The 17857-nt window shown below is 36.4% G+C and overlaps 1 protein-coding gene and 1 long non-coding RNA gene across 8 annotated transcripts in view; one reads left to right on the forward strand and one right to left on the reverse strand.

Annotated features, from left to right (window-relative positions):
- LOC133518292 (hepatic leukemia factor) overlaps window positions 1-17857 on the forward strand; it is a 177606-nt gene that overhangs the window by 130035 nt on the left and 29714 nt on the right. The window contains exon 1 of one of the 7 annotated variants that reach the window (XM_061851993.1): window positions 11912-12326. The exons of 5 other annotated variants lie outside the window; for them this stretch is intronic. In XM_061851993.1, coding sequence (XP_061707977.1) covers window positions 12140-12326 — 187 coding nt within the window. In that variant the 5' untranslated portion in view covers window positions 11912-12139. Of the gene's footprint in view, window positions 1-11911; window positions 12327-17857 lie in introns of those variants that run through there. One more of the 7 variants, XM_061851997.1, reaches the window with a different exon arrangement.
- On the reverse strand, window positions 3040-4602 carry LOC133518188 (uncharacterized). The gene is made up of 2 exons (XR_009799452.1): window positions 4162-4602; window positions 3040-3160 (listed from the first exon to the last, which is right to left on the reverse strand). It is a non-coding gene; the product is annotated as an uncharacterized LOC133518188 (long non-coding RNA).

A 17857-nucleotide genomic window follows, 5' to 3' on the forward strand; every position in this document is an offset into this window, starting at 1 on the left:
GGAAGTCGCATAGGAAGTTTCACTTAAAAAAATATTTTAAATTAGGATTTATAAAATAGATTTAATAATACATATATTTAAATATATATATTCTAAAATTCCTAAATAACACAAAATATAAAAAGAAAAAATACAACAAGTCAGGTTCCACCGAGATTTGAACTCTGATCGCTGGATTCAGAGTCCAGAGCGCTAACCATTACACCATGGAACCGGCTGAGCTAATCGACGAATTTACTCATCACAAACTCTTACTACTTTATGCTACCGATTATAGCGTTAAACGTTTAACGCAACCTTGTAAAGGCATTTTCACTCCTCAAGTCACATTATTTAACCAAAATATATTCCTTGGACAGTATTTATAACAAATTGACAAACTGTTATCTCATTACATATTTTGCGTTATTTCATTTTAAGGTTACGTATACATTTTATGGAGATGACAGCTGTCACTGTACCCAAGCTAGGTGAAGTAAACTATTGTAATTGTATTAGCAAACAAGCCTTGTAGTACATTATTGTCGTAATTAATAAACCGTCGCGTGGGGTTGTTCCGAAACCAGGTTATTCGTTATATTTATAACTAGTAAGTAGTAGATAAAATGTTTCTGAACAAATAAGCAAGTTTTACCCAATATTATCCGTTTAATGTATACAGGGTAAAATGGTACTCAGTCAATTTCCTTCTAACTTACCTCGTATGTGAGGCAGTTGTCACTCACTGTTGATATTGATGGGAAAATAGCCCCAGACGCATGGAGGAGCCGATGTAATTGTGTTCGTTGCGATTTATTACTACAGCATTCTTAACCTTGAAAAGTGACGACGCTTTGTTACCATTGCCGCGAGTATATAAATCTCGTACCTACGTAAGTAAATCAAATGGTACCTAGTAGCCTTACTTCTTGTTACCTACATCCAAAATACCTATAGGTTTGTCTTTTTCCTATGATTTTAAATATAATCCTAGATCTAACAGCTATTTACAAAATGTAACTTTCTTAGACGGCAGCAAGAAAGTTAAGTCTGTCTCTGGCTTGTTTGTAAATTGTGTCTGGGTGTTCTGCCGGCCTATGATGGTTTTGTCATTATATCATTAATCATTTAATGCTTGGATTGGCGATTATCTGATAAGTGACTTAATTCGGTATAAAGTCGCGAGGGTAACCTATAATTGACTAATGATAGCGCGACATATTTTGAGGTTTTGAAAAATGAATTTTAAACTCTATGCCTTAAGGCGTATTTTAAAGAATAGATGATTAAATCACATTCTACCACTTATCTTCATATGACATTAACAGTTAAAAATTATCCATGGTTTGTGCTTTTGAAAAATAAATTGTAAACAAGTATACTTAAATCGTATTTTAATGAATAGTTGGTTAAATGACATATTACCACTTATCCACATTTGACATTGATAGTTAAAAGTTATCCACGATTTAAGAGTTTGCAAAATAGATTCTTATTGTGTTTAATTAAGACGTCTTTTAATAAATAGTTGGCTTAATGATAAGTTGTGTCTACAATTCATACATAGCAAATGGGGAATCATTGCTCGCTTAGATTTGAAGGCACGTTTTAAGGTTTGAAAGACAGGCAAATGTAGTGAAGCGTGTAAGGTGTTCAAAATTAAGCGTGTAGATCATTTCCAACATTTCACACGATGAGTTACTTTTGGTACGGACTGTGCCTATTGAGTGAAATTAACGTAAGGCGGTCTTCACACTGGCGTTGCACCGCATTCCATTGCGATGTGGATGATTTAGTATACGGCAGAGTTCGCTATAGTTTTCCTTCAATAGTTTTTCGCCCGGAACTGAGAACTCGCGGTTTGCCAAAAATTATGTATAGCGATTGCATTTGTTGCACCTACTTACTCGGAAAATGATAAACTCTGGTACAGCAACTTGGTCAGTAGAAAAAAGGCGGTAAATTTTTAAAAATATAGGCGCAAAGGGTCTCCCATATAAAATTTAAACTTTGCGCCTTTTTCTACTGCCAAACTGGGTGTGTTTGAGTATAGTTTCAAGTCACCATAGAGATTTAAAAAGACCGTATCTGTGGTAAACGGTTACGTTTCTTGTCAAATGACTATATTATGTAATTTTGAATTCGTTTATCTTGCTAATTATGTAAAATGGTACATTTAAAAACAATATCAAAAACGTGTAAGCCGGGCTTTTTCATTTGATACCGCCGACCACACTTTCTTGCAAACAAGTTGACTAGAATAGCAATAAGACCCCTCACAAATAGCTTTTGGGTTTCTAGGCTCTTATATAGCTCCAGAACCCCTTGATTGAGCCTGCTCATAATTTAATTTAAATTAGTACAAAACTAAAGTTATTGCATAACAAGCTATCCTCTGAGAGCTCTTAAAAAAAAAAATGTCGAGACCTGCCAATAGCCAGTCGTGTGTTCCAAGTTGAATGTATGATTTTTTTTCATATTATTTGGACCCAACATGGTTCGAAAGTTAGAGGGAGGGACTCTTGTTTTTTCTTTCAGAGCGATTATTTACAAAAATATTATCTTTATCTAAAAATGGTCATGAAAGACCCATATTTGTTTTAAAAGACCTATCTAATGACAGCCCACACCGTAAGTTAAACACTACGGTTTAACTAACTCACGTTATTTTTGACACTTGTGGCGACATGTTTCGGAGATCCTATTAGGTCTTCATTTTCAATCATGTCTAGTTCATGTGAGCATTCACGCTAGTCATATTTCTTTTTTGCTAAAGTTAGACTCACAACCGTTTAAATTCGAACCCATGCCGTGCTTATTGTTAGCTTGGTTCAGTTAACTATGAACTGCAACATCCTATGTATACCTTATATTTCGTAAATGAATGACTTATGACGTCACAAAGTTTATGACTTCCCCTCCCTTTAGTCACAACATGGCACATTTTCTTGACCCCCTCTCTCCCCCTTAACGTGTGATCTAATTAATGGATGACCTCTTGGGGCTAGTCCGGTTTCCTCAGAATTTTTCAGGAACGCAGTGTTAATGAACATAACAAAATAAAATAATACTAGGCGAAATATTTATTTATTAATAGGGCACGCTTCTCTGCATGTAATGCATCCCTCGAGCAGCGCCCCCTTCCATTTCCGCTTCAGGTTCGCCTTTTATTGGAAGATTTCTGGAAAAAAGAAAAACCTATTATACCTATAAAGTAAAATAATCAAAAAAACTTTTTACAAAAAAGTAAATCGACTTCAAAAAGGATAAAATAAAATATTATACTTTTTTAAGTATATGCATTACCAACTAATATGTTTGAAGTCGGTGCCTTATCGTCAGTTTATATTAAAATTTCTGATCACAATATCATATTGTTGCATTAAAACTACTTTGATTAAGCTAATCGCAAGATATAAGGTAATTGCAGCAAAAACAATTAGAAGTCTCACAAGTTATTTTCTCAACACATTATGACGTTAAGATTTTATAATTAAGTGAATAGTTAAAAAAATATTCATATTGTCCATTTCTGCCTGAAACACAAGGAATCCTAGTTAAGGTATTTGTAAACCACTTTTCTCTAATAACAATTCTTAGTCTTTAAGAGCAACCAACGTAGGTACAATACTTTTTCAATGGATGTGGTAGGCAGCTGCCCCCAGTCCCCCATTTAAAAAAATCCATGTACATGGGTATGTGTTCGGTCACCGCAGAGAAAATTTGAGGAGTGGATCCCTAAACATGGTAGGTAAACCTAAATTTAATTTATTCATAAAGTGTCCAATGTCCATGCAATTTTGCAGATACATCACGTAAAACTAACAGGTGACTTGCATGGAACGACTCTGGATATCTATGTACCTAATCGCGGAAAACGTCAAACATTTCACAAATATTTATACTTAAAATATTATAACAACGGTTATATCTATATGTAATCTCTTAATATTTTAGAAATTACAAAATAGTATTTGACCACCTATTTGTATCCGATTTAGCAGAATGAATGATAGATGAGTTGTAACAAAACGTAGGTACTAATCCCGATTCAAAGTAATCCCCATTGGTGTTGTCAGGGATTACTTTGGCGATCTTACGGTTTACAAGAAAATATCGATTCTGTCCATCCATTCGATTTATTCTAAAATTTCTAATTATGATTTTGCAGTTATTACATACCAATTGAACGTTTAGCGAATGAATTCCTTTTCTGTTTAGAAACTGTACGCCATGCGGTAAAGGTTATGGAAATATTTTTACTTGGGTGCAGTCTACTGTGCCTAAAATGTTAGCAACCCCATATGCCTCCTGAACACCTCTCATTTCCTGGGAAGACTATCCAAGTGTCCTTGAGTCTGTAAACAATCCAACACTTTCATGATTTGGTACTTTAGCTACACGTAGCATTGAATAATACTTACATAAATACATATGTAAGAGTGGTAAAGAAGTTGCATTTAATAACAAAAATAAGGTATGATTCTGCATTGAAATATTTAGGTAGAAACACTTCAAATACAAATACCACAAAAATCCACATTCAAGCCTCATTTGTACTTCATGGTCCCTAAAAATCTACGTAAGAAAATAAATATAAATATTTTGTTACTGACTGCGTCTTTTTGCCTTCATATGTCTCACTGCACATCCATACTCGTATTTTTTTACCTTCTTATCTCCGGTGTCAGTGGTATTCTGTACCAAAATGGACATACCTTCTATTCACCACAATTACAAATTGATCCAAGTACCGGCTGACGGTAGACTGAGCAATGGACAAGCCATGGTCTTGTCCAGTTCCCCGTTAGTAACTACCGTCAGCCAATAGGTGCAGTGATGTTAAAACCTAAAACAAAGACTTGTAAGTAGGTATATCATTATGAAATAATGATTATGATCAAGGTGGTAAAGGTAACGGGAATGATTTGAGGAATAGTGCAACATTATATCTTTACTTTAAGATGTGCCGGCAATCCATCGCCATGTTGAGGCTTGAGGTCGGCGTCAAGTTCAGCACACATAGAGTGCTAATTCTTTCCGCACCCTATATATGCGCCATAACTCCTCGTCGGGCTTATCAAACGGGTTGCATGCATCCCTTATGGCCCGGCGTTGAAGTTTTCTGTCTTGTTTTTCTTCGATAGCAGCAGCTGCCAAGAAGAAATGATATCTTGCCATCCCTGAAAAATGTATTGATAATGTTATATGTAAATAAATGAGTTTGATTGTATATATAATGAAAAACACAGATACTTACTGATATTTAACTCCAAAAATTTGTATTTTGCACCATTTATATAGCACAAGAGCACTTATCGTGACCCAGTGAGCACTAGGATAAAATAATCAAAGTCTAGCCGTCAAAACTCGACTATATATTTAATTATTCAACAAACGTTGCCATTTACCGTCTATCGCTGTCAAAAGTAGACAAAACGGTATAAATGCTATAAAACGATATAAATCTAGACAAGTGTCATTTATATCATTTAACTTATCCACTTATCAACTAAGTTTAAGTCAGAAATTTAGACAAATGACAAATTATCCACCGACCATGTTATGCAGTAAATCATTTAACATCTATCGCTGTCAAAAGTGGAAAAGACGTCAAATCAATAAAAACTGGATAAAATGTTAGTTATATTATCATTTATACAGCCATATCATTTATAAAATCGACCATAATAGCCCTGCTGTCATCAGTTAACGTTGCTTTAGTTATAGTCTGTTCCACATCGACAATTATTGATGAAATAATCACTGAATGTGAATCGGTTTAATTCGTTTTCAATATTTAAATTGAATTATGTATCTCATTTTCATTGTTAATGTTTTTGTTTGCTGCAAGCGCCACGCTTCTAAATCTCGATTTCGAACTCGTACCTATCGCCTAACGCAATTTAACGACAAACAAAATTCAATTACTCTTAATACTCAGTATCAAAGAGTTGTTACATTTCGCTTATGCCTATGTCGTCAGATGATTGTATATGCCAGGTGTGTAGGCCTGGGCACTCTGGGCAGTGTAAACATGGGTGTTATTTTAACTCGCACCACAATGGGCCGATAACGCGTCCGATAACAATCCGCCGCCAACCCTGACATTGGTACTGCCGCGTCACGACGGCTCTCCTCCCCGCAATAACTCCTACTACGGAGTCATGAAGGTATTACTGAGCGAACTTCCGCATTATTTTCCGGCAGTTCCATCTAGACCACTCGCCGCCGCCTTATGTCAAAGTTTGCTGTATGTCCACTTCTACTTTCTACTACTGAATGCGTTGTTTTGTTTTCACTTTAGTTCTGGGTTTACTTTATTATCTTCCCATCTCGTCTGTCATCGCGCTATAATCAATGATCTTAAAACGTAAGACTATTCAGAGATGGCAAGCACATTTTGTCACCAAGTGACAACGATGTAGTTTGAGTTTGCCTGTACTTTACAAAAACCATGGTTTCCTTGTCAATAGCTGATATTAATACAATAAGTTAAAGTTGCCTTATGACACGAACAGTGCATTGGTGTAACATGATGTGGATGTCAGAAAATATATTTACTGTTCTACAAAATACAAGGGTTATTACTGCGTATAAGAATTTTAAGAATACAATAATTGCAAACCAGCACAACTTGGCCCCACGACTATCTCTGTCGTATATACGTAATCTTTTTATTAATATACGCAAAATTAAATACAGGTATAGATATTTATAACCTATTCATATATTTAGAACCTGTTAATAATCGGTAAAAAGTAATTAGGGCATATTTTTATTCAAATGTAATAAAAGATGTTTGTATACAAATATGTAGATAAAGAGGGTATTGTACTTTCTGTAATAATTATGTCACCCTCGGAGTAAGTAGTAAGGTCATGTTTTGCTTGAATGTAAACATTAGTTACATAAACCACGCTCGGAAGTCGATAGTGAAAACTGAGGCCTGCACAAGGTTACTTCTCTCTCCGAGTAGTATCGGCTTAGTCGACTATCTCACGAGTTTCGGCGCAGGTGAAAGTGTTGGTGTTTTTGAGAAAGGAAAAGTAGCTTATTTTTTGTGGCCTTGTGAGCTGCGCAGGCGCCGTCTCCCTCCCCGCCCTCCTCGGCTCTGCCTGCTCATGAAAGTGAAACTTACGGCCCAATTCGAACATTGCTTATAAGATGTCACCGCGATACGATACCAATCTGTCAGGGTCAAAAGTGTTATTTTCAACAAAAATCGTCACTTATGACACTGACAGATCGGTGTCGTATCGCGGCGACATCTTATAAGCATTGTTCGAATTGGTCCGTTAAGCCCGCAGTTTTGGACTGCAACGCCTCCGATCGCATTCCAATGTCAAGCTCGTAGTAATTACGGTTTGAAAAAAAAAACCTGCCAATTACTGCAGTACATTCTAGGTTGCACGTATAAATATGTAGCTCTAAAAGGAATCGTAGTCTCATGAGGGTTGCGTATAGCTCTTATGTTTTGAACTCTAAAAAAAATTAGGTGATTTTACGAATCTTACGGCGAAAGTGTCATAATATGCTCGCATTATAAAATATTGTTTTTTCTTTTAATTAAATGATATTACTTTAATTTTCTTTCTCTTTACATCTTTATTTATAATGTAACCTAATTCATGTAATTTATGTACCTATGATCGAATTAAGTTTATTAAGTTTCCTTTTTTAAATATATATATATTATATGTATTATGTAGCTGTTGGTCTGGTTCATTATCAGTCGGGGATCGAGCTTCATAGAGATAAGATAAGATTTATTTTACATTATAAATTAAAATATTTTTAAATAATGATATGATCTACCGTTGTAATTGGGATAGTGCATGGCGTGACGTGTTGTGAGAAGTTGAGCTCCTGCAAGTCGTGGCAAAGGTCAGTACGAGACAATGGCCGCAGCAATCAGCGCTTCACGGTCCGCTGGCCGCGTCTGCCTCGTGCACCGACACCACCTGCAAGCGCACCACGCTACACATTCCCCTATCACATCAACCATCATAATCCAACATAACCAAATAAGACGCAATCCGTATATACTTGTAAGGCCTCGTCATATCTCTTAGGTACATAGATTTCATCTTCAGGACAGAAATTCAGTCGCTCAGGCATGCAGGGTAGCAGCATTTAGGATTAAACGCCATGAATTGCACATCCAACACGTCACATGTCGAGCAACCGGAGCAACATTATTAACAGTACTAACCGTCTGTAATTGTTGATGTATGCATTGCATAGTAACAAAGTGCAGACGCAACGCGAGTTTCACCTATGAACGGAGCATAATTTTTAGTTTTTTTTTTTAATAGCGCATATATCTAATCCTTATTTAGCACATATTTAATTATCTTAAAAAGATACGAGTACAATTCTGCTGTTTAACGTAAGTTAAATATGCGGTGGAGGCATTCAGTTATGTACCTTGTTCCCATAACGTAAGTTACAAAATAAACTAAGTAATTACATGCAAATACACTACTTACAGCGGGCAGTAGTGTAGACTGTAAAGTTCAAGTTCGGGTTCCATTTTAGAGCGTGATAGCCTGGCGGGTTATCGGGCCGGCTCGGGCGCGGTGCGCCAACTTTAATTTGTTATTGTTTGAAACATGATTTAGCTGTTACATACATACTATCCATGAAAATCCTAATATTATTAATAAACTAAACCTCACGCGTCGAAGTTATTCCTCTCGCTTATAGGAACCATCATTCGAAGCTAGAGTTACGTCCCTAGCGAATGTACTATATAAAATTAAGTGGTAAGCTTCTTAATTTGGCCATATTATTGTTTACGAATCAATGTTACAAGAATATAAAGGAATTAAGTTCGTAGGTAGAGAAAGCAGAGAGTTTCTTCAAAGGTCTAGCCAAACACGCTAATAACACAAGTCAAAAAAAAAACTTATTGTAGTCGATTTTAATTGATAAATTTTGTTTTTTACCGACGGAAAATTACTAAAAATATTATTCATTGCCCGTAAAGTTTGATTTTGTATTTTTTACATCGCTAGGAAAAACGCTAAATTATTAGTGAGTAGCATTGCCGTAGATGGCAACGCAGTGAAACTAGGAAACAAACCTTATGCAAAAAAAATATTTTTTCCTTCATTAGTGACGTGTGAGAAATCAAAATTTTACATCTAAGAATCAAGGCAAGTAACCGTGTTGACTGGTGTAATTGTAATTGTACCTGTATTAAGTGCGTAATCAACTTAGAATGAACATGAACATTTACCCAAATATTGTTTTTAGTTAAATATCTATATTAAGGTTTTTTTATATATCAGTAAAAATAAACTTCGTCAATATATTTGGATATAGGTATGTTTAACAACACAACAAACACAATCAGTCTTATTTGTGCACCTTTCTACTTTTTATCGATTGCCATTTATAATATAATATTATGTACGGTCAACCAATTTGATTCCTAGGCCACTATAGAACCATGCCATAATGACTTTTACGACTGTGCTTATTGAGTAATGCATGTCATGTATAGAGTAGTTAAAGCGACAAGGTTCTATAGTGGCCTAGGATTCAAATTGGTTGACTGTACATACCTATGTGGATACCCACGTCTGAGGCGATACTTATACATATGTACCTATTATGCTAATCTTATACCTTTAAACGAGCAATTCTTGTGTATATATATATATATCTGTGATCACGGAAACGGCTCTAACGATTTCGCTGAAATTTGGTATATGGGGGTTTTTGGGGGTATACAATCGATCTAGATTAGTCTTATGTTTGGGAAAATGCGTGTTTTCGAGTTTTCATGCGTGTTTCTTTCGACGCAGAATATGGTCGCTAATTTCGTGTTACCGGCCACTGTCCGTCTGGTCCAGCGGGTTAAGACGCGGACGGCTAGGAACGAGTGTTACGGGTTCGAATCTCGCCCGGTGACTAACTTTTGTTTTTTTTTTAATGTTCAAGTTTATATATATTTTTTTAATTTTTATTGTTTTAGAAAGTTTAATTTAGTAAAAAAATATAGTTAAGATTATCACCTATACACCACCATATTACAATAAATAGTTATAACCGGTCGCCCAGGTACTAATTATTAAAGTGAACAAATCGTGAATAATAATCGTAACGTAAAAAGAATGCTGACTACTTACGACTCGAGAATATCAAATTTTTCCATTGCATATTATCAATATGGATTAAATATACTTATACAGGGTGATTTAGGGGTCGTGGAGCAAGAGAACAAGACATCACACAGAATTCAAAGATGAGTCTAATGATGTTGCTCGTTATTTATTATCCACCACCAATTACCAATAATTATCATTATTTTTCAGATGACAAGTAGAAAAAAACATGTTTGCATACAGTTTGGTCACCCTACTCAATGTGAAGTCTTGTCGCTTTCCATCCAGCGTATGTCAAAAGTCATAGGGTGACCATGATTACTTCGTATAAGATTAATTTTACTTGAAAAATAATAAAAATCAAACTAATTATCTTTCAATCAAATACTACCGTATGATAATGTAAATCATTTATAGATTCAGAAAAAGTGGTTCTAGATCACGACCCAGAAATCACCCTGTATATAGTATAAACGACCTATCTTGGATGACTAGTTTGCACCTATAGGCATATGGCAACGACTTTTGGCACACACATCACGTTTTACATATCGAATAGGGGCTCTGGAAAGTATTCAAAGTTGAAATTGGTCTGTGGTACAAAAACTAACGTATTGGTTGAGTACTTCTGTAAGTATTCATAAATTAAAAGGATTACAATTACAAATATAGATCTAAAGCGTCAATGAGGTGTAGGTCTGGCAAGTGCAAGTTATTGTGAAATTCCTGAAAATCTTGTGAGTCAGCGACGGCGGCGCACATCTGGCCGAAGGAAAACACCATTGTCCCCGCTATCAGCGCGCGCTCGCTCCGCGCAGCCCTCGCAGCTGCCTGGCTAGCCGCTAGACTCACTGACTAGTTAGTACCTACTGCACGATACACCTACGCCTAATAATTGTGCTTAGATGCTTACCACATGATGTAACTAGTTATTTTTTCTTATAATTACTTATGGTTTGCATGGAATGGAGTCCCTCTCCTTCCCTCTTTATTTTTTATTCTTTTACAAACGATACAATACTATCAAGGTACTTTAAAATTGTATTAATAAACACCTAATAAATTTCAGGGTGTTTAAAATAGAAATAAATATATTAATTCTTAAACTTGATCCCCGTCCAACTACATACTTAATTCAACAAAGTTATATTTAGAATATCCAGATAGTTAAGTACTAACATCTTAAGCTGCGAGTGGCTTCAGATTGTAGATAGGTTCGAGTATGTATGTATAATATGAGCCAATAATGCATAACCTCAGTATTTATTTAATTCATATTTAACGTATCGAGTTATTTTTATAATGGAGGATTGATTTAGCATGGCCAGGAAGGACTATGTACCTAAGGTACCTGCACCAAAGCAGGCTTATCGTTATTTTTAATTTTCCTATGTTTAATATGAATTATGATACTAGCGAACATGGACGCAAAATTTTAACCCATTAACACATTCAAATTATGACATTTTAAATGAAAGTAGGCATGCTTAAGAACCGGGTTTATTTGGCGCCGGTGTCTTACATACGAAAGACATGAACGCGCGCGGCTTTATCCTGCTATTATTTAAATTAGAATCAAGAACAAACTACTGAATATTTTAAGGTACTAAATATTAGCTACGCAGATTAAGTTGTCACACCAAACAGGTGGAAGGAGTCTGAAGAACAGTTCGCTTTGTTTACAAGCGACGTACGACACGTGCACTCGTGTGTACACATAACATGCGCGCGACCAGTAATCAGTTATCGCGTGGAGAGTGATCGCGCATCGTATTATGTCACTGTAATTAAAAACTATGCCGCGTGCAGAGGAAGTGGAGGAAACGGGTGGAGGTCTAACAAGTGAGAGGCAAGAGTGGCCAGGGGGGAGTGTTAGAGGTGGGAGTGAGAGGGCGCGGGAGGGAGGAAGCACGCGTGCGACCGCGCGTCGGCCTGTCGCGCGCCGCACACCGCCGCGATCGCACGCCCCGCGCGTCCCCGCAGCGTCCGCGTCGCGATGAGTGAACACTGAGCGAGTGCGTCGCGGAGCGCCTCGACTCGTTCTCATGGAGTACCAGCACCCGCAAGCCCTTCAGCCGCTCGGGCCACCGGCGCCGCCACCGCAGCTGCTGCCGCCCGCGCCTCACCCGCCGCTGCCCACGCTGCCCCAGCTGCAGCACGGCCACGCGCACGCTCAGGACGACGACCGTTGGAGCCAGTATCACATCTGGAGACAGCACGTTTTCGTCAACGGTCAGTGGCTCGCACTTTCGTCGCTTATGTCCCGCGCTTCTCGCGACCAGGAAGCTCGCAGTACTTTCTCCGCCCGACCGTGGCCAAACCGCTCCTGGCCCGCGGCCGTGGACGCGGATGCGAGAGAGCCGCGAAAAAAGAGAAAGTGCCCGAGCGCAACCCGCTGTCGGATGGAACTTTTCGGTTCATCGAGAGTTCTTTGTTTCGGCGATTGGTGCCTTTCACTCGTTACAATGCATCCTCGATCCGTACGAACTTAGCTCGTCAAACCGAAATATTAAGTTCAGACATGACAGTGACATTGTGTGTTTGTTACTCAAGACTCAATATCGAATATGAGTCTTGGCATAACTAGGTATATTTTAGGTATCTAAATTAGTCTCGCTTGTTCAGTCGTGCATCATATATGTATATAATACATAATTGGTATTCATACGATGGGCTTCGTTCCTGGCTAGTGAAGACGGCCACAACAAACCCGATTAGCGCGGAAGCCGTAGCAGAAGCGACAAGTACGCTGCCTTGCTTGCCACCGCGGCCCGAGCCAGGCTTCTTTTCAACATAGGTACATCGTAAAAGCTTGAGTTCTCAATATCACACGCGAGAAAGATTATGGCCGATGGCATATTTAAGATTCGTCACCTGTCTTGCGAGTAAGATGCAATTTTACATGATCGTATGACTATTATTAATTTTATATGATTGTATATGTAATTAAGGGCTGTAGGTATTGTTTGATTCTTAATCGAATCGTGTAATTAATAAGTCTGAAAAGATCATTTGATATTAAGCGCCCTTTGGCTCTTAGACATTATTCGCGAGTAACACAGTTTATCTTAATCAGACACACTTGTGCATTGTCTGATGCGAAAGGTATCTTGTAAATAAAGTTTTTTAGATAATAAGAAGGTACTGACTGCATATTCCCTCAAAATGTAAAAAAATATTATTATGGCGTTAGTTTTCCTGATAACAAGAAAACCTGTAAAAGTTGGATCCCTGGAACAGGTATTTAGTGAAAATCTGTCAGATTTGCATAGGTAATTAGGTAAATCGTACGGGGCCATTTTTTGGCCTTAGCTTTAGTTATTAAAAAGTGCAAACTATACTTAGATCAGTATACGCACATGTGTATAGCCACAAAATCACTAAATACTTGTAACGCTTCAACTACAAACCAATAAGGTTTCCGAAAAAAAAATAGGGAAAAATAGGTTGCAACGTTTTATTAGATAAAGACATAATGTACAGGTGAAAATAAATAAAAACTGTCGTTATATCGGCCACCTACGTTTCAAACAGTTAAACTTATTTATAGATGTTATCAAAACGACGGATATCTTTCCATAACAAAATGTTTGTCGCTAATAGAACTCGGAAATTATTACCTAGCTACCGAATTCAGGGGTTGCCGTGTACTTAGTCTTAAATTGACACGTTTCAAGAGAAAATCTTAAAAATATTGCCGTATCACAGAAATATGCGCAAAAAAGCAGAAAAAGATTATGGGACATACGGCAATGGTAACTGCTGCTGTATGAAGTGTTTTTGATCAGAATGTACGTGTATTGCCGTTTTTTACTACAATTACCGTATCAGCACCAACAAGGCAGAACAACTCGTACCTACCAACGAGCAACCGCGAGTAAAATGCCTTTGAAATCTAATTTAGCATAAAAATTCTAAATCTAATCAGAGCATCTAAAGTGCTCAAAATATTTAAACATAATAGAAACTTAATCAGATATTTGTGAACATTTTGAGTGCTCCGATATATCTGATGGCTATAGTACCCACTTGTTTGTTTTTGATCTCTTAAATCATTAGATATCGGTCACCCTGTGATAATTTTTCTCATTCACTTAGTTTTTTCTAAAGAATACCTTAAAGTAGGTATTTCCTTTACTTTTACGTAATCTATTGATTCGCCATTTCTTTTCTTGCAATGCAATTGCAATCAAACTTTTTGGTTTTTGCATACTCGGAATTGGTAAAACAGTAAAAAAGCGGCCAAGTGCGAGTCGGACTCGCCCATGAAGGGTTCCGTACCATTTATGACGTATTAAAAAAAACTACTTACTAGATCTCGTTCAAACCAATTTTCGGTGGAAGTTTGTATGGGAATGTACCTATATCATATATTTTTTTTAGATTTTTCATTCTGTTATTTTAGAAGTTACGGGGGGGGGGGGGGGGGGACACTTTTTACCACTTGGGAAGTGTCTCTCGCGCAAACTATTCAGTTTAGAAAAAAATGATATTAGAAACCTCAATATAATTTTTAAAGACCTATCCATAGATACCCCACACGTATGGGTTTGATGAAAAAAGATTTTTTGAGTTTCAGTTGTAAGTATGGGGAACCCCCAAAATTTATTGTTTTTTTTTCTATTTTTGTGTAAACATCATAATGCGGTTCATAGAATACATCTACTTACCAAGTTTGAACAGTATAGCTTTTACAGTTTCGGAAAAAAGTGGCTGTGACAGAATCGGACAGACAGACGGACATGACGAATCTATAAGGGTTCCGTTTTTTGCCATTTGGCTACGGAACCCTAAAAACCCGTAATTGTTCCTTCGTTTCACTGACAAAGGAAATGTTTCACAATTATATGAACGTGACTACAGCCGTGTACTTTTTCCAATCTTTGAATTAGGATTTGACAGTCTTAGGGTAAATTTTTTCTAGCTAGAGTAGTTCATAGTATCATCCTCGGTCCCTAGTTACCCCACTTGATGGAACCCTCAAATCAAATAAAGAATACCACTATTCTCTTTATAGTTACACGAGTTCTTGTTAACATGTTATTTATGTAACTTATAAATGTTCCTATTACTCGTAAACTGAAATTTTAAGTATAGTTATAATATTTACTTTTCAAGTTGTTATATTTGTTTTCATTCTAGTTTTAAATTCAAACCGCGTTAATAATCTATAATTAGCCTTTAGTTTAGTATCACTATGGAAACTGGATGTGGAATTTACATTAGCATTAGTTATTGATAGATGTTCGATATTTGAAATTTTGCGGCGCCATTTGTCAGTTTTAAATATATCGTGAAATCGCGTTTATAGTTGATTTCCGAAACATGACAGAAAGTTGTAATTGAAAGTCCTCGTTCAGCTCATTCATGATTTTTGTCATAGTTTTTGGGCTCACAGCTTAAACGTTAAAGTGAAAGTCAATTTTTTTTAACATTCGGAGCGATTATTTCCAAAAATTTGTTTTCGGAGCAGAACAGTTTGTTGGCATAAAACTGAATCTTATCCAAGCGAGCGCAAAGCGCGAGCGTAACGTCTCCATTTCAGCTTGAGAGTACATGTTTTCGCATGTTCAACTGTTTTCCTCTACAGGTCGCATTACTCAGTTATTAAATTTTACATAATGGCGGAGGTATAGGTTTATGAAGTCTACAGCTCGTAGAGCCACTAGTCTACTTATTAATTAGTCAGTCAGTTTAGACACGACATACGCATTTATTGACCTAGCGAGCACGAATGAGCGTCTCCATTTCAGTTTGTATAAAAATGCTTTCTTATACACCGTGTTTTTACCAAAACCTAAACCATTCCTTAGGTGATAAGAAGCAAAAAATGTTCAAATATCAAATCATTTATTTGAATTTATACAGTCAAGTGGATGTTGTCAAATACATTTCAAAGAACAGTGTATTCTGCCAAATCTATATAAAAAGAGTTACATGATTTTTGGTCATATTCGGCAAAAAAAAATTGTTTATATGTTTTCTGCACACGACACGTTATTTCTTTCTAAATATTGGCGAAATAAAACCTTACAACGAATAAGTTATAGTACATTACTACAGAGGCCGGGACGAAAGGGGTTGCCGGCTGAAGACGGATAGGTCTCAGGCGGGCAACCACATATTTCCCGCCGAGGTATGTATAGTGATTTTCTCTATAAAAATTGCGAATTTCCTTTAAAACTTTAATGTCTGTCTAAATCAAGTCACATAATGGCAGCGACGCGGCCAAAAAGGCGTTTTTGACTAACAATAAGTTATTACAGAACCAAATTTTCACATAAATTTTCATTTTCTCTAAAACAAGACCTATTTCAGAAAACTTTGTATGATATTTTAGTATCTAAATGTGGTCAACAATACACCCTTAAATTCCGTCTAGTTTTAGTAGCCCACGGTGTATAATGTCCGGCTGTTGTCCTGTACATAACGCATTTCTTAACCGACATATTGTGAGCAGGTTCGTTTGGTACATATATGGATTTAATGGCGGACTCATAGGGGTTCTGATGGATTTGGCCTCAATGGCCTATTAGATATAATAATTTCTTTTTAAAAAATGCACCTAAATATTTGCTTGATCAAATTTTTGTTCATTGTAATGTTACGTCATACACATTTCGGAAAAATAAGAAAACCCGTTTCACAAAACAATGGAAGTTAACGTTCTGGGTACATATAACTATTTCCCGTTTTTCTTATTTGAGTCTAATGTACTAAAAAAAATGTAACCCGCTTGTAAGGGTGCAGCATAAAAATTAGCTTTTGACTCTCATAACTTTGCGATGTCTACATGAAAAACGGGAACGAGTTAACCATACAATAAAATGTGTGTTACCCGAATATTTTTATTAACTAGATTGTAACGGCTGTAGTAGTAAATGGTATTAAATGGGTACCTGTTTTGTATCAACATACTTAAAAAATCTGTTCGAGTATGTTGAACGACTTCTACAGGGAAGAAGTGGCGAGCGAAGGCTACCTAGACATATTTTTATTTAAGTAGTTAACTTAATTTTGCTTAGTTCCAATTTAAACGATGTTACATCAAATTACGAGTTATTTAGTTATTAAGTTAGTTAGACATGGCCACATTACAAATGCCACGCAGAGTTAGCTCCGCATCAAACTTTAAGAATCTGTATAAGTGTGATTGATTGAGTGAATGCCACGTGTTTCCTCATTAGACACATGGCATTAGTGACTGTGATCTAATTGAATTCTAATTCCAAAAACTAGTAGAGAGTCTCAAAATCAGGGTTACGACTAGAATTTTCAATCTTATTTTATAATATGAGTGAAATTTTCATTTATATTATAGCAAATAAATTACAAATTAAATTAAATTACACATTAAATCGTTTAGTATAAAGAGGTACAAGTAAAATAACGATAAATATATATATTTTTTGTGATACTTAAAAAACAGAAAATTAAAAAAAACATATTCATTAAAAGAAAATTCTTTCGTTTTGAATTGATAGAAAATCAATTTCTGACTTTTGTCTTAGCTTAACTTTCTTTATCTTAACTTGATTTTCTGACTTTCTGTCTGAACGTCGACGTTAATGATCAGGCAGCACCTTTGCCGAACATTTTTTTCACTCTGCACCAGTCTCAACGAGACTGCTCTTTGGAATCCATAGAACGACCATATTTTCGGAGTTTGGCTTATTAATGCCTAGCCCAAATATGTTTAATTGGCCTGAGATTTGGGCAATTGGGTACATAGTTTTAGGTGCAAAGTAGATTTTTTCTCTTCA

This window comes from Cydia pomonella, chromosome 1 (genome assembly GCF_033807575.1).
Source record: "Cydia pomonella isolate Wapato2018A chromosome 1, ilCydPomo1, whole genome shotgun sequence".
Taxonomy (NCBI): Eukaryota; Metazoa; Arthropoda; class Insecta; order Lepidoptera; family Tortricidae; genus Cydia; species Cydia pomonella.